We start from the raw sequence: 21,786 nt of genomic DNA, 5'->3' as shown, positions 1-21,786 counted from the left end.
GCTATTATAAAATGGTACTAACACTTTACATGATCTTGATTCTATCACCTCTGTTAATGCAGGACTACATTGGCTTTTTTGGAGGCTGCAGCACACGGATGGCTCCTACTTAAGTAGTTGTATTCTTCTTCTGTTTTTGCTTCCAAACTATTGATGTTATCACAAACACTGATTGAGATGGTAGTGTCTTAGTGGCCATTCTTATAAATCAAACAAACCTGCCACTTCGTTCATCTATGCTCTCTCAAATATTCAAAGAAATTATAATGTCTCCTTGGCTCAGTTGAAAAACCTATCATATATACCCCATATTAAGTTTTTAATTTCTCATTTTGTTCAATAACTGAAATATGCTGAAAAGTCATATTGCAGTTGTGGCTTAGTGCCTGATTAGTTCTTACATTGTGGATTTTTTTTCCCCAAGTCATGGTAGCTTCCATGACCAGATGAAAGCTCTTGCCTTTAAGTCTAATAAGATAGAGAAACGAGGTAGGGTTGCTGGCATGAGTGCAATGATGCCTATTACCTGGATGTTTCTGGATTTTTTTTAATGTGGCTTTACAGTATGCACAAAGTTCTGTGCAATTATTGGGTGTCTATTCTACAAGGTGAATACAGAATGTGTATTAAAGGAAAATCCTGATTAAAAGTATTGCTTCAGACAATCCCCTGGCAGAAGTTGTCATTCATGTGTTAGCTTGAGAGTTATTGCTTCCGATCCAATATCCAAGAAGGACCAGACTGGAGACAAAAGCTCCAGAAATTAGACTGCTTAATGGGAACATTTTGGTAACCAAGAAAGCTGACATGCAGATTTCTTACCAAACCTAACTTGCTGCATAGTAATGTTCCACTACATCTGATGTTACAATCCAGAGTGTATCATTCAGTATTACTGAAGTTTTACTAATTTGTGGATTCGTTGGTCATATTTCTTCCACAAACTGAGAGAGTTCATTGGGTTTTTACATTTAAATCTGCTTGCTCTTCACTCTTGAATACTTTCCTAATAAGGCTGAGGATTCTTGAAGTATTAAAAAAAAAAGCTCTGTTGATTTTTTATTACAAAGCCAAAATGAAAAATGAAAAAAAAAAACCAACCCACATTTCAGATACCTTGGACAGAATGTGAGACTATAAGGCAAAAGAGATTGTCTTAGGAGTGCAAATGAAAAGTTAACCAACGATGTTCTTCCTTCCTTCCCCATCAATCCCAAAGGAATGGGGTGGGATGTTATAAGATAAGGGCATATTGAATCCAGCTGCACCCAACATTTTCTGACAACTACAGAAAACTCATCCAGAAAAAGGTCCCTGAAGAGTACAGTTAAGGGATGGCTGAGATCATTAATATCAGCTGCTTTGAATAATTTACGTAATCTCCATTGGTAAATGCTCAGCACTTCATGTTTTTATTTATGGCTCTCATTTCTCACACCTGCTCCATGGAAATGGATGTTCATCGCCCAAGAATGCTGACTTAGAATGACTGGAAAACCTGGTTTATTATTTGGAGTAAGCATTCAGATGCCCACTGTCCAGCCACTGCCACCTCTCTGCTCCAGTAAATGGAAGCAAACAGAGACTACAATGAAAAAAATATTTATATTATTTTTTGGAACCAGACATTTAGACTGATTTATATATTTAAGGTGTCTTGTGGAACAACAAGGTACCGCCCAGATTTTGCCATAAATCTAAAGTGGTCTATCCTAGCTATTTTCGGATGGCCTCAGATTGCAAAGGAAGTGAACTGACAAAAGCAGGCATACCAGCAAAGTTGCTCTGAACCACAGGCCAAAATTCTCAGCAATTCTGGGTTAGCATTTTGCAAAACTACATTGACTCCAAACTCTTACTATTCAGCAAATATTCACTTTTCATATTCAATTTGACCTGTTTTCTGAATGTTTTTGATGCTATACTCCACCAAAGGCCAAAGAGGGAGAAACTCAAAAATACCAATAGTCCTTAATTTGCAATCATTCATTTAGCAACCATTGAAATTATGATGGCCCTGAAAAAGTGGCTTATGCCTGGTCCTCACAGTGGACCCTCATAGCCATCGCAGTGTCCCTGTGATCACGTGATCAAAATTCAAGAGCTTGACATGTAGTTATGATAGTTTGAGTTGGGGGGGAGATCATAGGATCATTTCCCATCTGACTTCCAACAAAGGCAATAGGAGAAACTAGATTTGCTTAACAGCTATATGAATCATTCAATAAGCATGGCAAATAAAGTCATAAAATCAGACATGTCTCATTTAACAACTGTCCTATGTGCCTATAGACTGAAATCCAATTGTAAGTCATGGGCTATCTGTGAATATGCTTCAATGTTCCTTGCACTGAAGACTTTGCAGGTTTTATTGTAAAAGGGAACCTATTTCTGGCTTGTTTGTTCTTTAGGGACCATCACATTATTTGCCTTTGAGTAACCTGCCACAGGAAGGGTTTTATAAGCATAGACGCTTTCAAATTAATTGTTTAATTAATTATTTTCTCGATACCATATGACCCCAAGTCAGCTTGTTAACATAGATAAGTGCTTTCAACAAAAGGATTTCTAGGGAGTTGCTAGAAAATGCAGCTTGAGCATGCACCCTGCTACTGTTTCCTAGCTACAATTACTGTCAATAGACAATTTAGGGTGTAGATGATATGGACAATCTGCGGAGAAAGCAGCCCTGCTCCTAACACAAGCATATCAGAACTAAAAGCATTTAATTCATGTTTATCTCTTTTGGTGGATAGTATTCTGGTTAAAGGGAGCCATAATTCGAAGGGCATCACTCTACAGGCTCATGGGATGACCCAGTGGCATGGATCTTAGTGGTTTATTAGCAATAAGTCTGTGTTGTTTGGTATCTTAATGCATGATCAACATTCTTTATACAAGTGCTACTCTTTTTTTAGTCAGGCATGTGATCTTTAGCATTGGGTCATTGGAATATATTAAAGAAGTAATTCTTTAAAAGGAAGGAAACGTGTTGAGCTTTTTTACATCATAACGCTGAGTGTAAGGATCTATATCTGAAACAATCACTTTGCCCATTTGTTCCATTGTACGTTTTTCTTCAATTCTTGAATTATTATTTTTTGTTCCTTACCTTTCTCCATGAGGTTAGGGACCTAGTTTTCTTTCTTTCTTTTTTAAACCAATCAGCTCACATAAGCGCGAAATCGTGTTTCCAGATGGACATTGTAGTACAAAAAGTGGAAAATCTCTTCATCCCATCCTTTCCATTTGCAGCACACACACACACACACAAACACACACACACACACACAACACACAGAGAGAGAAAGAAAAGAAAAGAAAAGAAAGAAAATGCACAGCAATTTTAAGGGTCTACATTCAAAATGCAAATACCTCCTCTGGGCTTCTCCACTGAGTTTTAAAGGGTTTTCTTATTTGCATTTTCATCCCTCCTTCTGTCCTTAGCGGTCCTTTCTTTATTCAGATATACTTAGTGGTGCATTCATTGTGAATCTTCTGTACTCTGCACAGCACAGCTAGCTGAGGGTCTCCTCGTACAGTGATGCAGACTAGACTTGGCAAGAAACTTAGGGGGGTTGCCTGTAGCATCCACCATAATAATTGACCTTGCTTTTCATTAAAATGTTGTCCTCCTTTGTTCTTTCTCGGCTTTGGCTTTTGTTTCATCGATGCGTGGTGAAAAGAAGTCTGAAACGCTTTTGCCTTTTGTTAAAATGTTTAGGATCGATCTATCTATCTATCTATCTATCTATCTATCTATCTATCTATCTCACCATCCTCTTGTTTATGCACCACCCCACCACCTTTCCAATTGGTCTGATAAATTTCACACGCTGCTTGCATCAAAAGGTAATATCCTCAGCTTAATTGTAAGCTAAATCTCTCTTAATCCAGGGGAGCATTTGAGATTCTATCCAAGTGTTCAATTTCCCAGGCCACTGAGGTCTGTGAATTTCTTTCTCCAGCCTCCAGGCTGCTGCAGCACAAGTCAGCATAGCTAATGCAGATAGATCTCCTCCCCTTCCACGCACAGTCTCTCTCTCTCTCTCTTTCTCTCTCATACACACACACACACACACACACACACACACACACACACTTTCCCTCTTTCTCTCTCTCTCCCCCCACCCCCCTGTCTCATTCCTCTCCTCCCACCAACTCTACACTCCCCCACCCTTGGGGGAAAAAAAAAAGCTGTGCTTTGATTCGATATGAACAGACTGGCAACTCCGGTGCTCCAGCAACATCTGACATAACTCTGCAGATGGCTATGTTCGGATGATACACCTAAGGCTTGGGGGTGTGTTTTTTTTTTGTTTTTCCTTCAGGACGGTAAAGATCTATATGCTAATCCTCTCTTTTTCTCCTTGTTGCCATCTTTTGCAGGATTGCCAGCCCCCAAGAAGAGCCCAAAGTCGGTAAGCACTTTTCAGCTACTAGACCTGTTTGATTATTTTTGTCTGGGGCGTGGGTGGGTGTTTCTTCAAATACAGATAAAAATAAGGTGGGAAGCTAGATCTACGCAGCTGGCTCCCAATCCTTATCCCACCCGCCCTCACCTTAGCCAGTCCCTTTAAAAGTTGCCGGATAACCATTTTATTGCTGCACTAATTGCTTGGCATGGCTTTTGCTGAAAAGGGGTGGAGAAAGCAGGGCAGAAAGTGGTTAATGAAATTGATGCGGGCAGGAAGGCTTGCCTTGAAATCAGTTGAGTAACTTACATATTTCTTCTTTTAATATTGGGCTACGGAGGCATTTAATTTAGACTTGAAATGCCCTTCCTTCCTTCCTTCCTTCCTTCCTTCCTTCCTTCCTTCCTTCCTTCCTTCCTTCCTTCCTTCCTTCCTTCCTTCCTTCCATCCATCCTTCCCTTCCTTCCTTCCTTCCCTTCCCTTCCCTTCCCTCCATCCTTCCCTTCCTTCCATCCTTCCCTTTCCTTCCTTCCTTTCCTTCCCTTCCCTTCCCCTTCCTTCCTTCCTTCCTTCCTTCCTTCCTTCCTTCCTTCCTTCCTTCCTTCCTTCCTTCCTTCCTTCTTCCTTCCTTCCTTCTTTCTTTCTTTCTTTCTTTCTTTCTTTCTTTCTTTCTTTCTTTCTTTCTTTCTCTCTCTCTCTCTCTCTCTCTCTCGGTGTTGAAGGTTCGTCCCCCTTTAAAGATAGTACTCCCTATCAGTGACTACTATGGTTTTGAGCTTTTAAATGTGCTATATTATGAATAATGCATGGTGGGGGGGGGGAGGAAATCTTGGGGGTGGCTGCCTAACCGTATTATCAGAGAAAATCCCTTTTGATCACATACAAAAGGGTATCTTTGTTGTTTTCCCCGCAGCTGCAACGAGCTGCTGCCCGGGCATTTTGCTTATGTGAAGCAGTTTTCTTTGGAAAGGGAAATCATCCTTTATTGTTCTTGCTTGGATTTAGCAGCATTCAGTATCCTGCAGGTTGGGTTTTCCTTCTTTTTTGCCTTTTTTTTCCCCCTCCCAAGAAGAGAAAGAAGGGAGGGATCAATGTTTTATTGTCCTTGCTAATCTCATTTCTTTGCAGAGCAGTTACCTGGTTGAGGTGTTAGCTAATAGCGTGGAGGTGATTGCAGAGAAGTGTAATTAAAACGGGCGATGTTGCAGACCTACACATGCAGACCCAGAGGAATAATGTCAATTACCTTGGCTTTCTAGGGAGTTAGCTTCTGTGGGAGGAAAGTTTTCTCATTTGTTGGATGGTGAGTAAGGAAGTAGACAGGGTGATCTCTAGCCATTTAGCCTTTGGATGGCAGGGAAGGAGAGGATTGCAGCCACACGGTTCTTCTAGGGCTCCTTTGTGTGGCAAACGGTTGGCGGGGTGAGGGGGGAGAGATGTGCCGAAATCCCTTGCCAGCCTCAGTGCAACTTTGCTCGGTGGAGGGCAAACCCTGATATCATAAATGTGGTTTCTCCTGGCTTAAGCCTGTGCTGATTAAAGTCACACCTTCCCCAGGCCTCTATTACGATCGGGTTTGCTTTTGAGGCAAACAAGAACCGTTCGTACTTCGTCTCAAATCCAGCACGCTCTGGGTTTAATTTTGTGTCACTGTCAGCAAAGGATTTAGCCCTTGGTTAAAATGGAAGCAGGTGTGCAAAATGTGGGAGGGGAATGGGCAGGCAAGCAGGAAGGGCTCCCCGTTTCTCCCTGTCCCTGGAATTAAGTAAAAAAAAAAATATCAGATGAATGGATCCAAAACTTTGCCGCGAGAGCCTTCTCCCTTCACGCAAGTTCCAGGACGCCTCCTCTCCTTATTGAGAGGCTGTCCCAGGTGCCTGCCTGGTGAGGGGCTCAAGAAATTCATAAGAAGCTTCAAAATCTTCCGTATGGAATTTGAGATCCATTTAGAGAGGATTTGGATCATGCTGCTGAGTGAACAAAGAGATTGTTTACAAACAGCTGTCATTCTAGAGCTGCTCCTTGTTTTCATTCATCCCCCCTTCCATCTGTCTCAAGCGTCAATTCTTTACATAAATGAGGAGTCTTGGAATGTTGCATTGCTGAGAGCCCAAATGCCACACCTCCTTCCTCCCTTTTTCATTTCCTTCAGAAGAGGGAAATGCTTTAGGAAATATAATTTTATTTTTTTTAAAAAAAAGACTTTCCAAATGGGGCAGTAGTTCAGTAATGTCATGCTGATTTGTGTGTGTGTGTGTGTTGTGTTTGTGTTTTAATAACAAAACGGCTTTATCTGAAGGTATCATTTTGCTGGTAGCAAGAAGCAGAAACGGGAGATCTCAGGAGATTTTTCTTGATGTCACTAGAGATAAAATCAATCACAATATTGTAACAGGAATGTTTTAAAGTATGGGGGAATTAAAAGTATATGCTCTGGGAATCCATATTGCTAATGCTTGAAGCGTTTTTCTCTAGACATGTAATAATCCACCCTTCTCCCCCACCCCTCATGGGATTTTTCTTAATCCAATCCTTGAAAATGCTGTACAATATTATCCAGTTGGTTGCTGTTATTGGATGAAACCTACTTGTTGACAGCTTTCCAGGATGACAGAACCCTTTTGCCCTTGAAGTCCCCAGCGGCTACTAACATGGTCTGGCAGTTGTGTTTCTTTTCCCCCTTCCACTTTCCTAGTTTTGTTTCCAGGAGTCCCTTAAACACTAATTATTTCTTGATCAATAATAGATTAGCTGTTGTTCTGTGAGCAAGGTGCAGCTTCCTCTCATGGCCACCCTTCTCCTCAGTTGTTTGAATTAAATTTAAAAATACACCTTCGCAAACCTTTGCTTTCTCAATCCGTTATGCTATGGGGGTAATAACTCCAAACAGACATCATGATGTTGACGTTTTATTCTGCATTGGTCAGGTCCCGCCCTGAGTATCGTGCTCAGAGAATGACAAGGAGTATGATCAAGGGACCAGAATATAAATCCTATGAAGAAAGAGACTGAAAAGACTTGGAGATACTTAGATTTGAGAAGGGAAGACTGAGCAGGGGCGTAGAAGCACAAAGACCTGAGGACAGAGAAGATGAGAATCCCTTCTCTGTCATCCCAGAAGGTTAGGCATGGGATTCAAGCTACAAGAAGGCACGTTGCAGTTGAGATTCCTAATAGTAAGAGTAATTTAATTGTGGAATTAATTGTTCAGAGAGGTGGTGGACTTCCCTTCACTGGATGAATGTCTGGAGATTCTCCATCATCCAGGTTATGGTTATACCAAAGATGCTTTTCCACAAGACAACTGGACTTTCTTAGTTTTTTTTTTTTTTCCTTGAAAACATTTCGCTTCTCGTGCAAGAATCTTCTTCAGTTCTTGATGACTTCACTGAATGACTTCAATGTTTTAGCTTGGTTTCCAGCACTGAGTAGGGAGTTGGCTTCAGTGGCCTAAATGACCACTCTATTCTCTACGATTCTAGGATATCCAAACCTGTTAGTAAGTTTGAAGAGTAAGGAAGATGACCTTGATAGAAAAGGTCTGGGCAAAGGGGACTGGAACATTTTTAAACTCCACAAGTGACAATTAGAAGTGGGTCAGGCACTCCCTAATTCACTGAACCCATAAGGATGAGGAGAAGGTACAACAAAATCAAACTTACAAGATTTCCTCCAATCTCGAGGAAAGTTGTTTTTGCTTTCCTGTAGAGTTGATTTCATGGTCTAGTCTACCTGGTGAGATTGATAGTAGGAGTGATTTTCCTGAGCATTGTTCAAGCTTGGTCACAGTTTTACATTGCTTCATGAGTAACTGGATGGGAATATGATGGGAGTTGTCATCTAAATAAAACTGAATGCATCTGCTTGTGAAAAACAAATGGACTTAGCTTTTCATAAATACAAAAAGGTGCCATTGTAGGAGGAAACTTGTGTTAATTTGCAGTGGCAAAAAAAAAATCAGGAGTTTGGTAGCACATTTTCCAGCTAACCAATTTCATTAAAATGGCAGCTCATTGCCAGATGCTGCACGTTCCAATACATGCTTAATCATCATATAAAAATAGAGGAAAAATTAACATTGCTTACTAAATGGAATGAAGATACCTTACCTCACTAGAACAAATAGGGAATCTCGGTAACTGCTATGGAAATGATCAACTTAGTCATTTTCAGATGACAAGTGGTAATGCTATATGATACAACTGCATATGTAGAATGAATAAGGGCAACCATTTTGCCAGGTGAATCAGATAAACTTTGGGATATTACTTCCAGTCCTATCAATAGAGAAGGATGTATCTATCAGTTGTTACTAGTGGAGAGATCTTAAGGCAAGTCAGAAGAAAAGTTACGTGGAAAATGGAAGTTCTCTTTACTGCTCTGAATCTGCTGTTGTATCTGATTTGGAGTAGTTTCTACCACTTGGTAGAAGCTTGTGAATAAAGAGTTAAGTTCATCTCCATCATAAAATCAATGATAAAGAAAGCACTCTAACTACAAATGGATATTGTAATCTTCAACATTCTATGGATGCCTTCCAGGTTGTTTGGACTTAAAAAAATAGCGTTAGTTGGTTGACAATTTTGGGAAGCACCAGCCTAGAGAAAGATGGAACAGCTGTTACTACATAGGATGATTGAAATGGTGAAGATAAAAAATGATGTATATAAAAACGATGACATTGTCTATGTGTTGCATTTATGCTCATGTTATTCACACTGGAAATGTCATTGAAACAGAAGTGGTCTTCTAGACTTGCAAGTACCATGAAGGAAGGAAACAAATACACGTCCACTCTTTTTCTCAGGGACACCATTTTTTGAAGACTTCTTCCCATTTATTTATGAGGTGCTGTACCTTTTACATGAAATGAAATTGCAAAATTGATTTCACTTTGCCTTCGATTGTATGCAGGATTTTTTAGAACACAGACTAGTGCCAGTTGAGAAGCAAAACATCTAATAATTTTCTTCTTCATGGTGTGGATAAAATCTTTCTGTAGGTATTTTTGAATATGCTATGTAAATATTTTTTCATTGTAAGAGTTACCCTGGAAAGCCTACATAGGACTAAAGAGCCAATATAATTTGCCTGATAACCAAATGATGCTGGTATCTTCAGCTGCCTTTTTTTCAGTTCCAGATAAATAAATGTGACCAGAGTCAAAATCACTGCTGCCATTCCAGCAAACTGAATTGTATGGCATTTCCATTTGGAATGAAAGCACCAACGTACTGAAGCTAAGGAAAAAGTAGGATTGAATCATAAAACATTGCATCATTTTGGAGGAAAAAGTAGTATTTCAGGAAGACTGCCCATTATTAAAGATATGCTTAGCTTTTATAGGCAACAACAGAAATTAGCCTGGAAGGAGGTTATTTTCTCTCCAAGCCCAGTAGTCTACCTCTTGCTTATGTAACATATAACATGTGACCTTCATTCAAATCTCATTTTAGTTTAGGTATACAGTTCATTCATTTATCCTTTTAGTCTTCTTTTCTGCTTAGCTTGACAGAGTTTTTGTGACTAGCAGCATAGGACAGGGCATCAAAATATCAAGCAAGTTCTTTTTTAGCCTTAAGAGTAAAAACTCTTCTGTCATAAAAGGTAGCACATTTATTATTATTGTGGATTTTTTCCTGGATCATTTTATCAAATTCTTACGGCTAATTGTAGACCTGGAGATTGGTTTCAGTTTACATATAGCTAAGTCATTAGAGATTTGGCTGCAGTTTTTCAGTTAAAATGGCTGGCACTCAAATAGGTATAACAAAACTTGCAGATGATAGTAATTGAATAGTAACACTGTAAAACTTCGTGTTCCAGTCAAAGAATTTTCCTCCGGTTTCACATTTGCTGCTGGAAATCAATGATGGGCAAACCAAAAAAAAATTGTTGGGAAAACATCAGAATATATATTTTTTCACACAATTCTGTGCACTTGCATAACACCAAAATAAAGCAGTGTATTTCCAAATAAACATTAGAAGATGGCATTCCCTCTCTACATGCTAGAGTCATAGCATCTCATTGCATTCCTCTATGCTCTCTGTGGTAGACAGTTGTCAATGACTTGAGACCTCAAGGTAGCCTCCATTATTTCAAAGAGAAAGCAATAGGCAAAGAAATCTGGCAGCTTCCTAGCATTGGGATACTTGAATAGTGCAACTCTTAAATCAGAAAGTAAAGTATCAGTCTTGAGAACAATTTTGGCTAGAGGAAAATGACGATGCCTAGGCTCCTCCCACTCCTGCATTCTTGTTTTTTGCCCTGACTTGGTTCAGTAGCTTTTCAAGCTTTGATCACTGGACCATTTTACTACTACTTAGTAAGAAAACTCATAGATCAAGAGTATCAAACTCAATTTCATTGAGGGCTGCATCAGGGTTGTGTTTGACTTTGTGGGGCTGGGTGGGTGTGGCTGGGGTGGGTGTGGCCAGCTTGATGTGACTCCTGCAGCTCTCTGCCAGTGAAAATGGACGGTGGGGGGGCTGTGTGCAGCTTCCCCAAGCTCTGTTTTTGACCGCAATGGCCTACTGCAGCCGTCTGCCACCCAAAATTGAGGTGGGGGGGGTCCATGTGTGGCCCTCAAACTGGCAGAGGGCTGCAGGAGGCTGTTGTGGATGAAAACACCCTGAAGACAAGGTTGGGATAATTTATGAATAATTTCAAAATTCTGCCTGCATACATTCATTCTTTTGGGTGCCTTGTGGTTTTTACATTTTAATAATGACTTGATATATGTATTGTTTTAAGTAATGGTTGTACACTATCCAAAGTCACTTTTTGAGTGATGGGCAGCTGTATAAATTTGATTGATGGATAAATAAATAAAACGAATAAGTAAGTGAGTAAATATATGTTTTAGAAGAACTAAATGATATAAGGATTTCTTAAACAAGGAATTTAAAGGAAAAAAATCCATTAATCACATTTTGGAAGCAAACATTTTTCATTAGTGGAGAAGAGATTTATTCATGGAATGAAAATACATGGAAATACTATAAATAATATTCTTGTTGTGTCAGTAAGTATAAGGTAGAAGACTTATTTAAAATCTCAGTATTTGGTGTGAATTTTACATTCCTCCATTGTATATTTAAAGCTCAAAACCGCAATGGTGTTCATACATGATATCTTTATTTTTACATTTTGACCATATATCTTCATTTTCCCATGCCTATAAAAGTCCCCTTCACTATAAACATGCTGGATCTTATGACGACTAATTGTTATGGCTGTGACACTATATATGATAATAATAGTGATGGCCTCATTTATCATTTTTACAGATAATGTTTCTGTTTCTCTAGATATGCCCTCTAAACTTTCTGTTTAGTCTTATTAAATAAAATTTGAGTGCTGAAATTCCCAAGACATTTTTGAAAGTGAAGATGAAGTAGACATTTTATAAAAAAGGTTTCTGTAATAGGATATACATATCAGCCCTCATCCAATTCAGATTTGCAGTTCAAATCAATTTGCTTGAAGTGTGTGTTTTCCTATGCATTTGTGTTTCTCTTTGATTTGGATTTGCAGTTTTGGAAAAAAAGGGTCATTTGTGTATGTGCAAAAGTTTATCAAATTGATTTGAAGGCACCTATACTTGATTTAACTCATTGATTTGGTTCAAAGATTCAATTTGATGGATGATTTCGCTCAAATTGTTCTCATATCAAATCTCTGAATTGAAGCTTCCTACAATTGTTGGTTTTGAATGATTTTCTCTCATATTCACTATGTTCTTCTCTTATTTCTACTATTTTTTGGACGTTTTAACCTCTCAGTCACATTTTGTAAGTGGGCAGCGATATAAATTAGCTAATTAAATAAACTCTCTACTTTAAGCAGGTCAAAATATGCATATGGATATTTTTACATTGATACTAGATTTCTAACATAGAAATCTAAAGAAATTACCAAATGTGTTTACTTTGTTAATATTTTTGAGTTAGAGTTCATTCATCATGCCAAAGCATAATGTGGTCCATTCACTTTTTCATCAAAATGTATAAATCCAACCAATTCTGACCTAACTCGGTAGTTAAGTAAGGTGTGATCTGAACTCCGGTTTGAGTCTTTATTAGGGTGTCAAACTGGCAGCCCGTGGGCCAAATGTGTCATGCACAGGCCACACCTACCTTATCTTTGTGAATGGAAGAAACATCATGAACCATCATATGACGGCAACGTGATGCGGCGAGTTTGACACCCATACTTTATATCATTCAATTGAACAAGCGAACATGAGAAATGCTTCTGATCTTGGAGAGTTTTCAAGGGTCCTAAATCTATGCTAAAACCATCATTAGGTAATATGAAACGCTATTATATTTATTACTTCTTAAATTTGTCTTCACTAGCACAGTTGCGACCAATTCTCTATTTTCCACTGGTTGTCCTGCTTGTTAGTTGATCCTGCCCCAGCCATAGTGGTTGTATGTGTTACTTTTTCTTTTGCTATCTCTAGGTGCCTTTGAGGAAAAAATCTAAGTGCTATTGGCAGTTGTCTCTCTTGAATTACTACCTTCTTCTAAAAATAAATTTGATTGGGTGACTAGTTGAGTGGTTGGGGTTTGTCACAGTCCTATCCATCTTTCTCTGAAACCTTAAGATGTTGCACCATAAAATGTAGTCCCCCTACAGTTTATGGCACAGTAAGCTTGTGAGATAATTGAGGCTAAGAGAGCAGAAAGACAGGGGACAAAGTCATTGAGTGAATTGCCATTAAATGGGTTTATTCAGTCCAAATATAATGCCTTAAACCTTTTAATCACCCTAACAATCTCAATCGCTCTCACTTTTCTCTCTTTCTCCCTCTCTGTAGCTTTCTTACTATGTATTGGAATGGACAGAAGAAAAGCAAGGTAGAGAGCAAAGGCTTAGAATGCTAAGTTGATTAAGCAATAGTTTAGTTCCCATAGTTTGCTGTTTTGCTTCTCGTTTGCTTTTCCAGTTTTAAATTTGGCACCCACCTTTTGGAATGGATTTCCCTCCCGTGCCTTAATTTCTGTGGGCATACTTAAGTGGGAACACTCAAAAGGGCAACTAAAATGTTTTATGCTGTTGTACTTGAAGAAAAAGCAATTGTCTACATCCAAAGGTTGTTTTCACAGTATGTTTTTTTTAAAAAAAAACAGGCGTGAATTAGTCATACCTGATAGGGAGAAAATTGGCCACATTTAAGCAACGGAAAATGTAGTACTTGAGAAAAGAGAGCTAGCTAATGTTATTCAAAATGTCATTTGAAGTTAATTTTGTAAGTCTGTTGGGAGCATATCATTTTAGAAAAATGTCACTGATGGGACAAAAGCTCCTACAAGGTGTCAATAAAGCCACAAAGCAATTATTGCTTTTGGAATTGCCACACCCCCTCAAGAAACACACTTGTATTCATTTAAAACAAAATCGCACTTTCAGTCATATAAAGCAATATGAAGAGTTGCTTTATTTTCTATGCTCATTTGTGCTTCTTAGATTTTACTCATCACTGCAAGGCCTGGGTTGCTATCGTTCCATAGCAGTTACTAATAGATATTGTCATATTTTAGGTCTTTATAACATAATTAGTATAAGAGTTCAACATAAAATAGCTATTGCAGAATGAAATCCTACTTTTATTATATTTTTTAAAAACCCATACACCTCTATAATTTTGTTGTGTTTGGCTACCTGGGATTTAAATGTATTATTTTCCAATTGTCCCAAAGGTGCTTTTTCAAGAGGCAACAGGGCTTTGTAGTTTTTCTTTGAAGATGTTTCATTTCTCTTCCAAGAAGCTTCTTCAACTCTTATTGGATGCTGGGGAACGGAAGGATTTATACTCCTTGCAGACAACTGGTCATTTGCATTCTTTTAGAGAATCATTGAGGCCACTTTGAGGCTTATCTGTCACCTGAGTAATGCAAATGGGTGTGCAACCATGACCTGGATAACTGAGAATCTCCGTAGACATTTATTTTCCAATTGGTTAAAATAATTTTTACTACTTTAAATTGTTGTCATATATGGATAAGGGCATGGTTGAATATCCACACTAGTGATACGGGGGAAGTGGCCTTTCTTCTCCATTCTCACTGTAGGTGGTGACCCTGCAGCAATTTTTAGGGTAACCCATGCCCTCTTGGTGTATAGAAAACAGGAAGCTGTTACTGAAGGTTGTAATGAGATGTGGCAAATATTTCTACACATAAAATCACTTCTATTTGTTCTGCCCGCTCCACATGGAGAGAATCAACAATGGCTTGGGTAGAATCTAGCAGTTTAACCTGGGATTCATTTAGGTTTGTGAAGTCTGAGAAAATGGACAGGGTGATTTGTGGTTTGAGCTCTGCCGCTTGTAGGATTGATTCATGCTCTCTCTCAGGTACCATCCCAGAGGAATTGGATGTGGGGCAGAAGATTAGATCTTATATCAACTCAGCAAGGGAGTATTTGTTCTACCTTGAAGGGGGCATTATATGCCATCTTCCTGAATGTGGCAAGTTTTGCTATGTTCTGCCTGCTTCAGTCTCCTCTTCTTAGGGAATGGTAAGGTTCCAACTCCAGACTGTTCTAGAGACAACAGATGGTCTGGACCACATTGGTTGCTCTGATGGACAGTCTTTGTTCAGCCTGGTAGAGGGAAATGCATGGTTACTGCCTAACTTGACCTCTGGAATGGCCTTCCCATTATTGACCATGGGTGGTGTGTTTGCATATCATCTATAGCAGGGGTGTCAAACTCACGGGGTGGATGCATCATGCGCTGGCCATGCCCACGCCTGGGTTAGCAAAGGGAGGAGAAGTCATGATACATCACATGACATGAGTTTGACACCCCTGATCTATAGAGTTGGGATTTTCCATGGTTCTGCTCCCCTCACCCGAATGGACGCAGCCACTTTCAGAACTCACAGCTACTAATTGAGAGGTGTGTGGAATCCATGGGAAGGGAGTCTTTGCTGTGCTACAGCAGCATGGAATTTGATGAACTGGCAGTGGTTACCCATGCCCTCATCATCTCTCAAATTTTATACTGCAATACTCCACATGGGGCTGTCTTTGAAGACTACTCAGAAGGAGCAACTGGACAGAATGCAACAGCCTGCCTAGTCATGGGTGAGCGGCACCAGTACTACCTAAGTGCTATGAAAGTGCTATGGTTGCTTCCAGTAGACTTCTGAGTACAATTCCAAATGCTCGCTTTAACCTATAAGGCCCATAGGTAACTGTAGGACCGTGTGCTTCAGATAGATTTGACTCATCCAAATTGGGATACCAAGAGTTCTAAGGGAGAGGGCATGAGTGCCCTGCTTCTTATGTTAGGCCCCACTCCCTAGAATAATGTACTGCTAAGGAGCTAAATGGAGCCTCCTTAACAGTCATTCAGAGAGTGGTGAACCCTTAGCTCTTCCGCAGGCCTTTTTAACGGGATGTTTTGGGATGTCTGCTGCATTTACCATCTTGTTCTGTTCCCCCCTTCAGTTCTAGTTTGGTGGCGGTTATATTATTTTTATATTATTTTGATGTTGTCTGGTGTATGGTGGGAGACCCAGAATCCTTCAAATCAGGCAACTGTTTTAAAAAATGAGTGGATGAATGTTGAGTTCAGGTAGTCCTTAACTTACAACCATTTGTTTACTGAGAGTTCGAAGTTACAATGGCACTGAAAAAAGTGACTTATGACCAGACTTCCCACTGAATGACTGTTGCAGCATCCCCATTGCCATGTGCTCAGAAGTTGGACACTTGGCAACTGGCATATATTTATGATGGTTGCAGCATCCCAGGGTCATGTGATCACCATTTACGACCTTCCCAGACAGCTTCTGGCAAGCCAAAATCAATGAAGGAAGCTGGATTCACTTAATGACTGCATGATTCACTTAACTGTAGTGATTCACTTAACAGGCTTGTTTTAAAAAAGCTTGAATAATTGGTTGTGACTCACTTAACAATTAGCTTGCTTAGTCATAGAAATAATGGTCCTCGGGGGGTTGGACTAAAAAGGTCCCTTTCAACTCTGTTATTTTACTCTATTCTATTATGGTCATAAGTTGAGAACTACCTGTAGTAATAGACGTCACTGTTTTGATGTTGGGGTGATGTCTTTTTTTAGCATTATTTCTATGGGTTTATGTCAGTTTTTTTAATCAACTGCCAGGGGAGTAAGTGATATAAAAATGCTGCTACAATAATCAATAAATATATTATTTATGAAATGCTACTGAAAAGCACTTCTAAAATTTTCTTTTAAATATGCTACATATTTCAGACAAAGCTTTTTGGAACACTAAATATTTTTGACAAAGAAATGAGCTTAGGTAGCTCCAGATTGTAGGATCCAACTCCATAATTACATTTTCTCCTGCTTGCTCACATTCCCTATTCCTTTTGGCAGGTTCTCGCTGGCATAATTTTTCATAATTGTATTATAGTCTTCTTCCTCAGTTGGAAACATGATCCTAATCAGCAAGGACACACACTGCGGTAGAAATTCTACCTTAGAGATGTAACCGTTTGGAACTCTAGCAGTATTTTCTTGCTGTCAATCAGTTTAGAAAAACAAGCAGCCAATCAGGTTTGTCTACAATGTGGTGTCATAAGTCAGATTTTTGGGGAAAGGGATAGTAGGGAGATAGAATATCTGCCTGCAGCTTCCACCAGAAAGCTGAAATTGATATAGATGGAATTGGTGGATGATACCATTGCAGTTTTTCTATCAAAGAAACATGCTACAGGAGTTGTTTTTCAGCATAGTCTCTGACATGTTGTTTCAATGCGTTTTGACCAAGCCCTTGCTTTTTAAAGATATTTTTGTACTAAGATGTAAGAGCTACACTTTAGTTGTTCTGTCTGGTTTCTTTTATATTTCATGTTAGTGATGATGTTATAAAATTGTGCTTTGAAGCATATGAAAATAATTGGCACTGATAGATTAATTCAGTGTTTCTAGACTGTCATTCAGAGTTCTCTGGTATTTTCAGTGAAAAGATTAGCATGATCAGACAAGCTTCTTTGAAAACCATTGTCTATCTCTTTTAACATTGGTTGCTCAAATGTATTGGACTTAAGGAAAGTGTCCTTATTCAACAACATGCTTTCTATCTCACAAGTATCTTAAAACACGATGTAGAAAGTAATCCAAATATTCTAGCGATCATAGATATTTCAAATAAGAGGTTAATGATATTCAGAGTTTGGAAATTTGATTTGATTTGGTTTCAATCATTATTTTGAGATTTGTTTCATATTTATGATGCACCTGAATATTCTTATGTACAGTGGAACCAGAACATTATTCCAGGTCTGGGTTATTGTAATGTATATTGATTTTGTGCTGTCATGACTGCTGATGAATGACAAATAAATGGAATCTACGTAGTTGCACAGACTGCTTTGTTCCCCTGAAGTTGATGTAATTTATTCTCACATTGTTTTGGCATTATCGTTTATTTAGAATGAGAATCTCTTCTGTAAATTTCATTTCACTGAACCTAAACGTTGTAATGAATTATAGATAGCCGATCTAATCCCCACACTGGATTTTTTTTTTGTCCCATGTTTAATGATGTATTGTAAGACAGAATAGAAAGAGAATTCAGGAAAAGACACTTTACAGTTCTTATTAGAGCCTAATGGGATTCAGTTGGCAAGGAATTCTGCTTTTGTACCAATGTAAGAATTCAGAGCAACTTTGATTTTAGCTATCTAACCTATCGAGGGGAAACACAGGTGAAGTTGTCCCTGAATCTGTCACCCATATGTGTTGATTCTGTTCAAGGGTTTATTAAAGTAAGGTAGACAATTTTCCTGGCGAAAAGCAGATTAAGGATCTAAAACAAGAAATATTGCACCCCTTCAAATTTAATTTCTGGTAGCTGTTTTTTTTATCCTAGAAAAACTCTTATGTTTGAGTACCAGTCTCAACTTCATTATGATGGCAAGAGAAACTTTGTGGATCTGCTTGTGCTGTGTACGGTATTTAGGGGAGAGTGAAAGCCACTGAGTCATTGTACGGATGGAAGAGAAACTATTTGAACCTGTCTGATATGATCCATTCCTTGTTCCTATTCCTGGATTTGAAATGCTGTCCTCAGCAGAAGATGACGCTTTTGAGTCCCTAATCCATACAGAATCCTTGATTGGGGATATGTCTATATAGTATCGGAGGGATGCCAGTGTGGTTTGTGATGGATGATTTTCCCTTCCTCCGTCATTCTATCTGTTTATCATTGGTTGAATTTTCCTGCGCTCAGCAAAAAAAAAAAAAATGGAAATCGCCAAAGCCCCAAAGTGCCCTTATGTATTTATTTGGGAACTTGCAGAAGTGCTGAAGCTAGAGGCGGGGGAAAAGGCTAAGGGAAATTGCTTGCTTGCAGATCATTAACCTTCTTGGGATTCCCCATCCCATCCCTACTCTTCCTTCTTTTCTGGCTCTCTTCCTGGACAGCAACCTCTTGAACGGAAAGACAGCCAAAACAGCTCCCAGCACAGCGTCTCCAGCCACCACAGCACCCACACGGCTTCACCGATTCACAGCACTCAGGTGCTTCCCGAATACCCTGTTCCTGAAACACCAGCAACAGACCAGCCGGACAACGCAGGGCAGAAGAAGCCAGATCCATTCAAAATCTGGGCCCAGTCCAGGAGCATGTATGAAAGCCGACGTGAGTATGCCGCGAGATATTATTATGCTAATGGCAGCTTTAGACAGCAGCGTCTATTCATTATGATCAACTTCTGACTCCAGGAAAACGTTTGCTTGGACTGAAAAGAATAAATTTGCCTTTGATTGTATTAGTGGGCTACGTGAGTAAGGGATGCCGGCTGTGGCTGGAAATGGGTGGGGAAAGAAACCAATATTTTGCAACTAGGAAGATTAGCAAATTATGTGTAATTGAAGGAGCATTGCTTACTTGCAAGAGGTAGATTGAGGGCTTAACAATGACCAAAGAAGGACCCATATTTTCAGTATTATGACTTTGGGTGGGAGGGGGAATGTCTGTTTATTTCTCTTTTTCATTTAAAAACGAATCCATTCCTAAAAGGGTAGATTGTCCAAATACTTTTCTCAGAAAGACAAAACTGGTCAGCATTTCCTGTTTGTAGTTAATCTCTACAAAATGTTATGCTCTCAAGCCTTGATCTTGCAAAGGGTTAATTAAAGAATTCGTTAAAATTGAACGTTACAATAGTATGCTTAAAGAACCTTTGGATAGGAGCATCAGGCCCTTGTGTGTTCAATTATTGCATTGTTTTTCATTAGTCAGGTTAACATTTCCTAGTTGGCTATTTGAAGTACAAAGGTTTAAATCCAAAAATGCTGTAATCCTATCTAAAAAAAAGTACAGGTGCATGGCTGATAAACCATGCTTATCTTTATTATTATGTGTTGTTCCATCAATGCAGAAAACAAATAAATACAGCAAGCAGCTTTTATTTTAGTTATTAATAGATTCCGTCCACAAATAATTCAATAGAGAGTTGATTTGATTCCAAAGGATTTTGTTTATTCATTATTCTGACTATTTTAATGCATTTCTTTTTTTCCTTTCCCCCCCCCTCTTTTATTGATGAATTATTTTATGATGAGATTGATAGCCAATATACTCTTGGGACAGAGTGTGATACAAATAAAGTAAATAAATAATAAGTAAAATTAAAAATAGATGTCTTTGAATATACTTTTGATTTTAAATAATGGATTATTATTTTTTAAAAAATAGCATCTTTTACAGCATGAATTATCATTTAAGAGTGACTTAGGGATAAAGCAGCTTTGAAACTACATACATGAAAAACTGCCATTTGTCATGTGGAGTTGGGAATTTTGTATTGGCTATAGTTAACTGAATGGACTTAAAGTAAAATCAGCGTGAAATGTATTGCATGAAGGGTAGGAATACATTGGTAGGGATTTTGAGGGTAAAACAATGCCAAAGTCTTTTTATTGCTTGGTTGTTCCTCTCGTATTACTCATATTTGTTCTAAGAGAACGACAAAGGACATTTCTCCATACATTCAATTCTAAATAGCATAACAAACTTGTACACTAGCCTTTTACAGGTGGGTGGATATCTGCAGGCTAAGAATTAGACCCAAAGTTCTTCCAAAAAGGGCAAATACTGTTCTGAGCTTAAAAGTACATCTTCCATAAAATATTAACAAATTTATTTTTGTGTTTCAGTTCTGGAAATCTGGGATAAAAATATGGTCAACTTATTAACTTATAGATTGCTCTGGACTATAGAGCCAGTCTATACCCGAGGTTCATCCTTCCTTTGTCTACCCAAAATATTAATAGACTCCTCCTCTCCCTCTCAAAATGTTCAACTGTTTTAGAGTAAGAAACAGTTAAGCATTGGTTTCTGATGATCAGAAGACCAAGGTTAAATCCTACCTTCTAGGAAGAACCTCAGAGCCAAGGGAAGCCACCTGATCTATCTAACACTACACCAGAGAAAGAGCAGATGCAGGACCAGGCCTTGTCCCTTCTCATCCTGTAAAACAGTATTTCTCAACCGTGACCACTTAAACATGTGTGGACTACAATTCCCATAATTTTCCCACTAGCAATTGCCCATTATGATTGGAGTTCTCTGAGAATTGTAGCTCACACATCTTCAAGTGGCCAGAGTTGAGAAACGCTGTTACAAAACAATGGCAAGAATCCTAGTTGCCAAACAATCACATAAGCAAAGGAAAATCTGCCCTATGAAGTTTGTGTAAAGTGCGACTTTATGATTTACCATTGCCTTCTAGATTTGAAGAAATGGTTTTCTTCTTTTCCTCCTTCACTTGGGTGTCTTGTCCTTTTTTTTAGCTTAGAAAGCTGGTAGCAGGGTTGGCTGCACAATTGTTAAGTGACAATGACTCAAGGGAGGTAGCAATTGACTGAAAAACGGGCAATATAATCCTTAATATGTGATATTAAAGAAATTCTCAATTCTGATATTCTAAATCCAGTACAATTCTAATGCAGATTACAAGGGGAAACTATCCCCTAATATTTGGGAGCTTATTAGTTGCACATTTAATGTAAGCATGTAGCTTGGCCTAAAAAGATTTGGTTAATTTTTGCATTGTCATCATGCAACTTCCATTATATGGAGTTTTTATCTCCTGTTCCCTCCCTCAATCATCCCTGCAGTAACATTTATTATTTATTTATTTTTATCCTTCTTTTATTTATTTATTTTTATAAATAACTCAAGCCTGCAAATATATCTAGTACTCCTTCCTCCTCCAATTTTTCCCAACAACCAAAGATGAGTAAAATGGGACTAGAACTCACCATCGCCTGGCTCTAGCCTGGTGCCGTAACCACTAGATCACATTTGTCTAAGACCCCCTCCGTCATAGCTATAATACTGCCAGCTAAACAGTT

At 38.7% G+C, this 21,786-nt stretch overlaps 1 protein-coding gene across 24 annotated transcripts in view; it reads left to right on the top strand.

Moving 5' to 3' along the window:
* MAGI1 (membrane associated guanylate kinase, WW and PDZ domain containing 1) overlaps nt 1-21,786 on the top strand; it is a 512,987-nt gene that overhangs the window by 444,956 nt on the left and 46,245 nt on the right. For all 24 annotated transcript variants that reach the window (XR_015741597.1, XM_087923629.1, XM_087923628.1 and 21 more), the window contains 2 exons: nt 4,390-4,421; nt 18,850-19,066. Coding sequence is in view for 23 of the 24 variants with exons in the window: in XM_087923629.1 (XP_087779755.1) it covers nt 4,390-4,421; nt 18,850-19,066 (249 nt within the window). In the remaining variant the exon portion in view is untranslated. The remainder of the gene's footprint in view (nt 1-4,389; nt 4,422-18,849; nt 19,067-21,786) is intronic.

The sequence above is a fragment of the Pseudonaja textilis genome, chromosome 2, assembly GCF_049901715.1.
Source record: "Pseudonaja textilis isolate UNSWEBS1 chromosome 2, rPseTex1.2, whole genome shotgun sequence".
NCBI lineage: Eukaryota > Metazoa > Chordata > Lepidosauria > Squamata > Elapidae > Pseudonaja > Pseudonaja textilis.
This window is presented reverse-complemented; position numbering and strand designations above follow the sequence as displayed.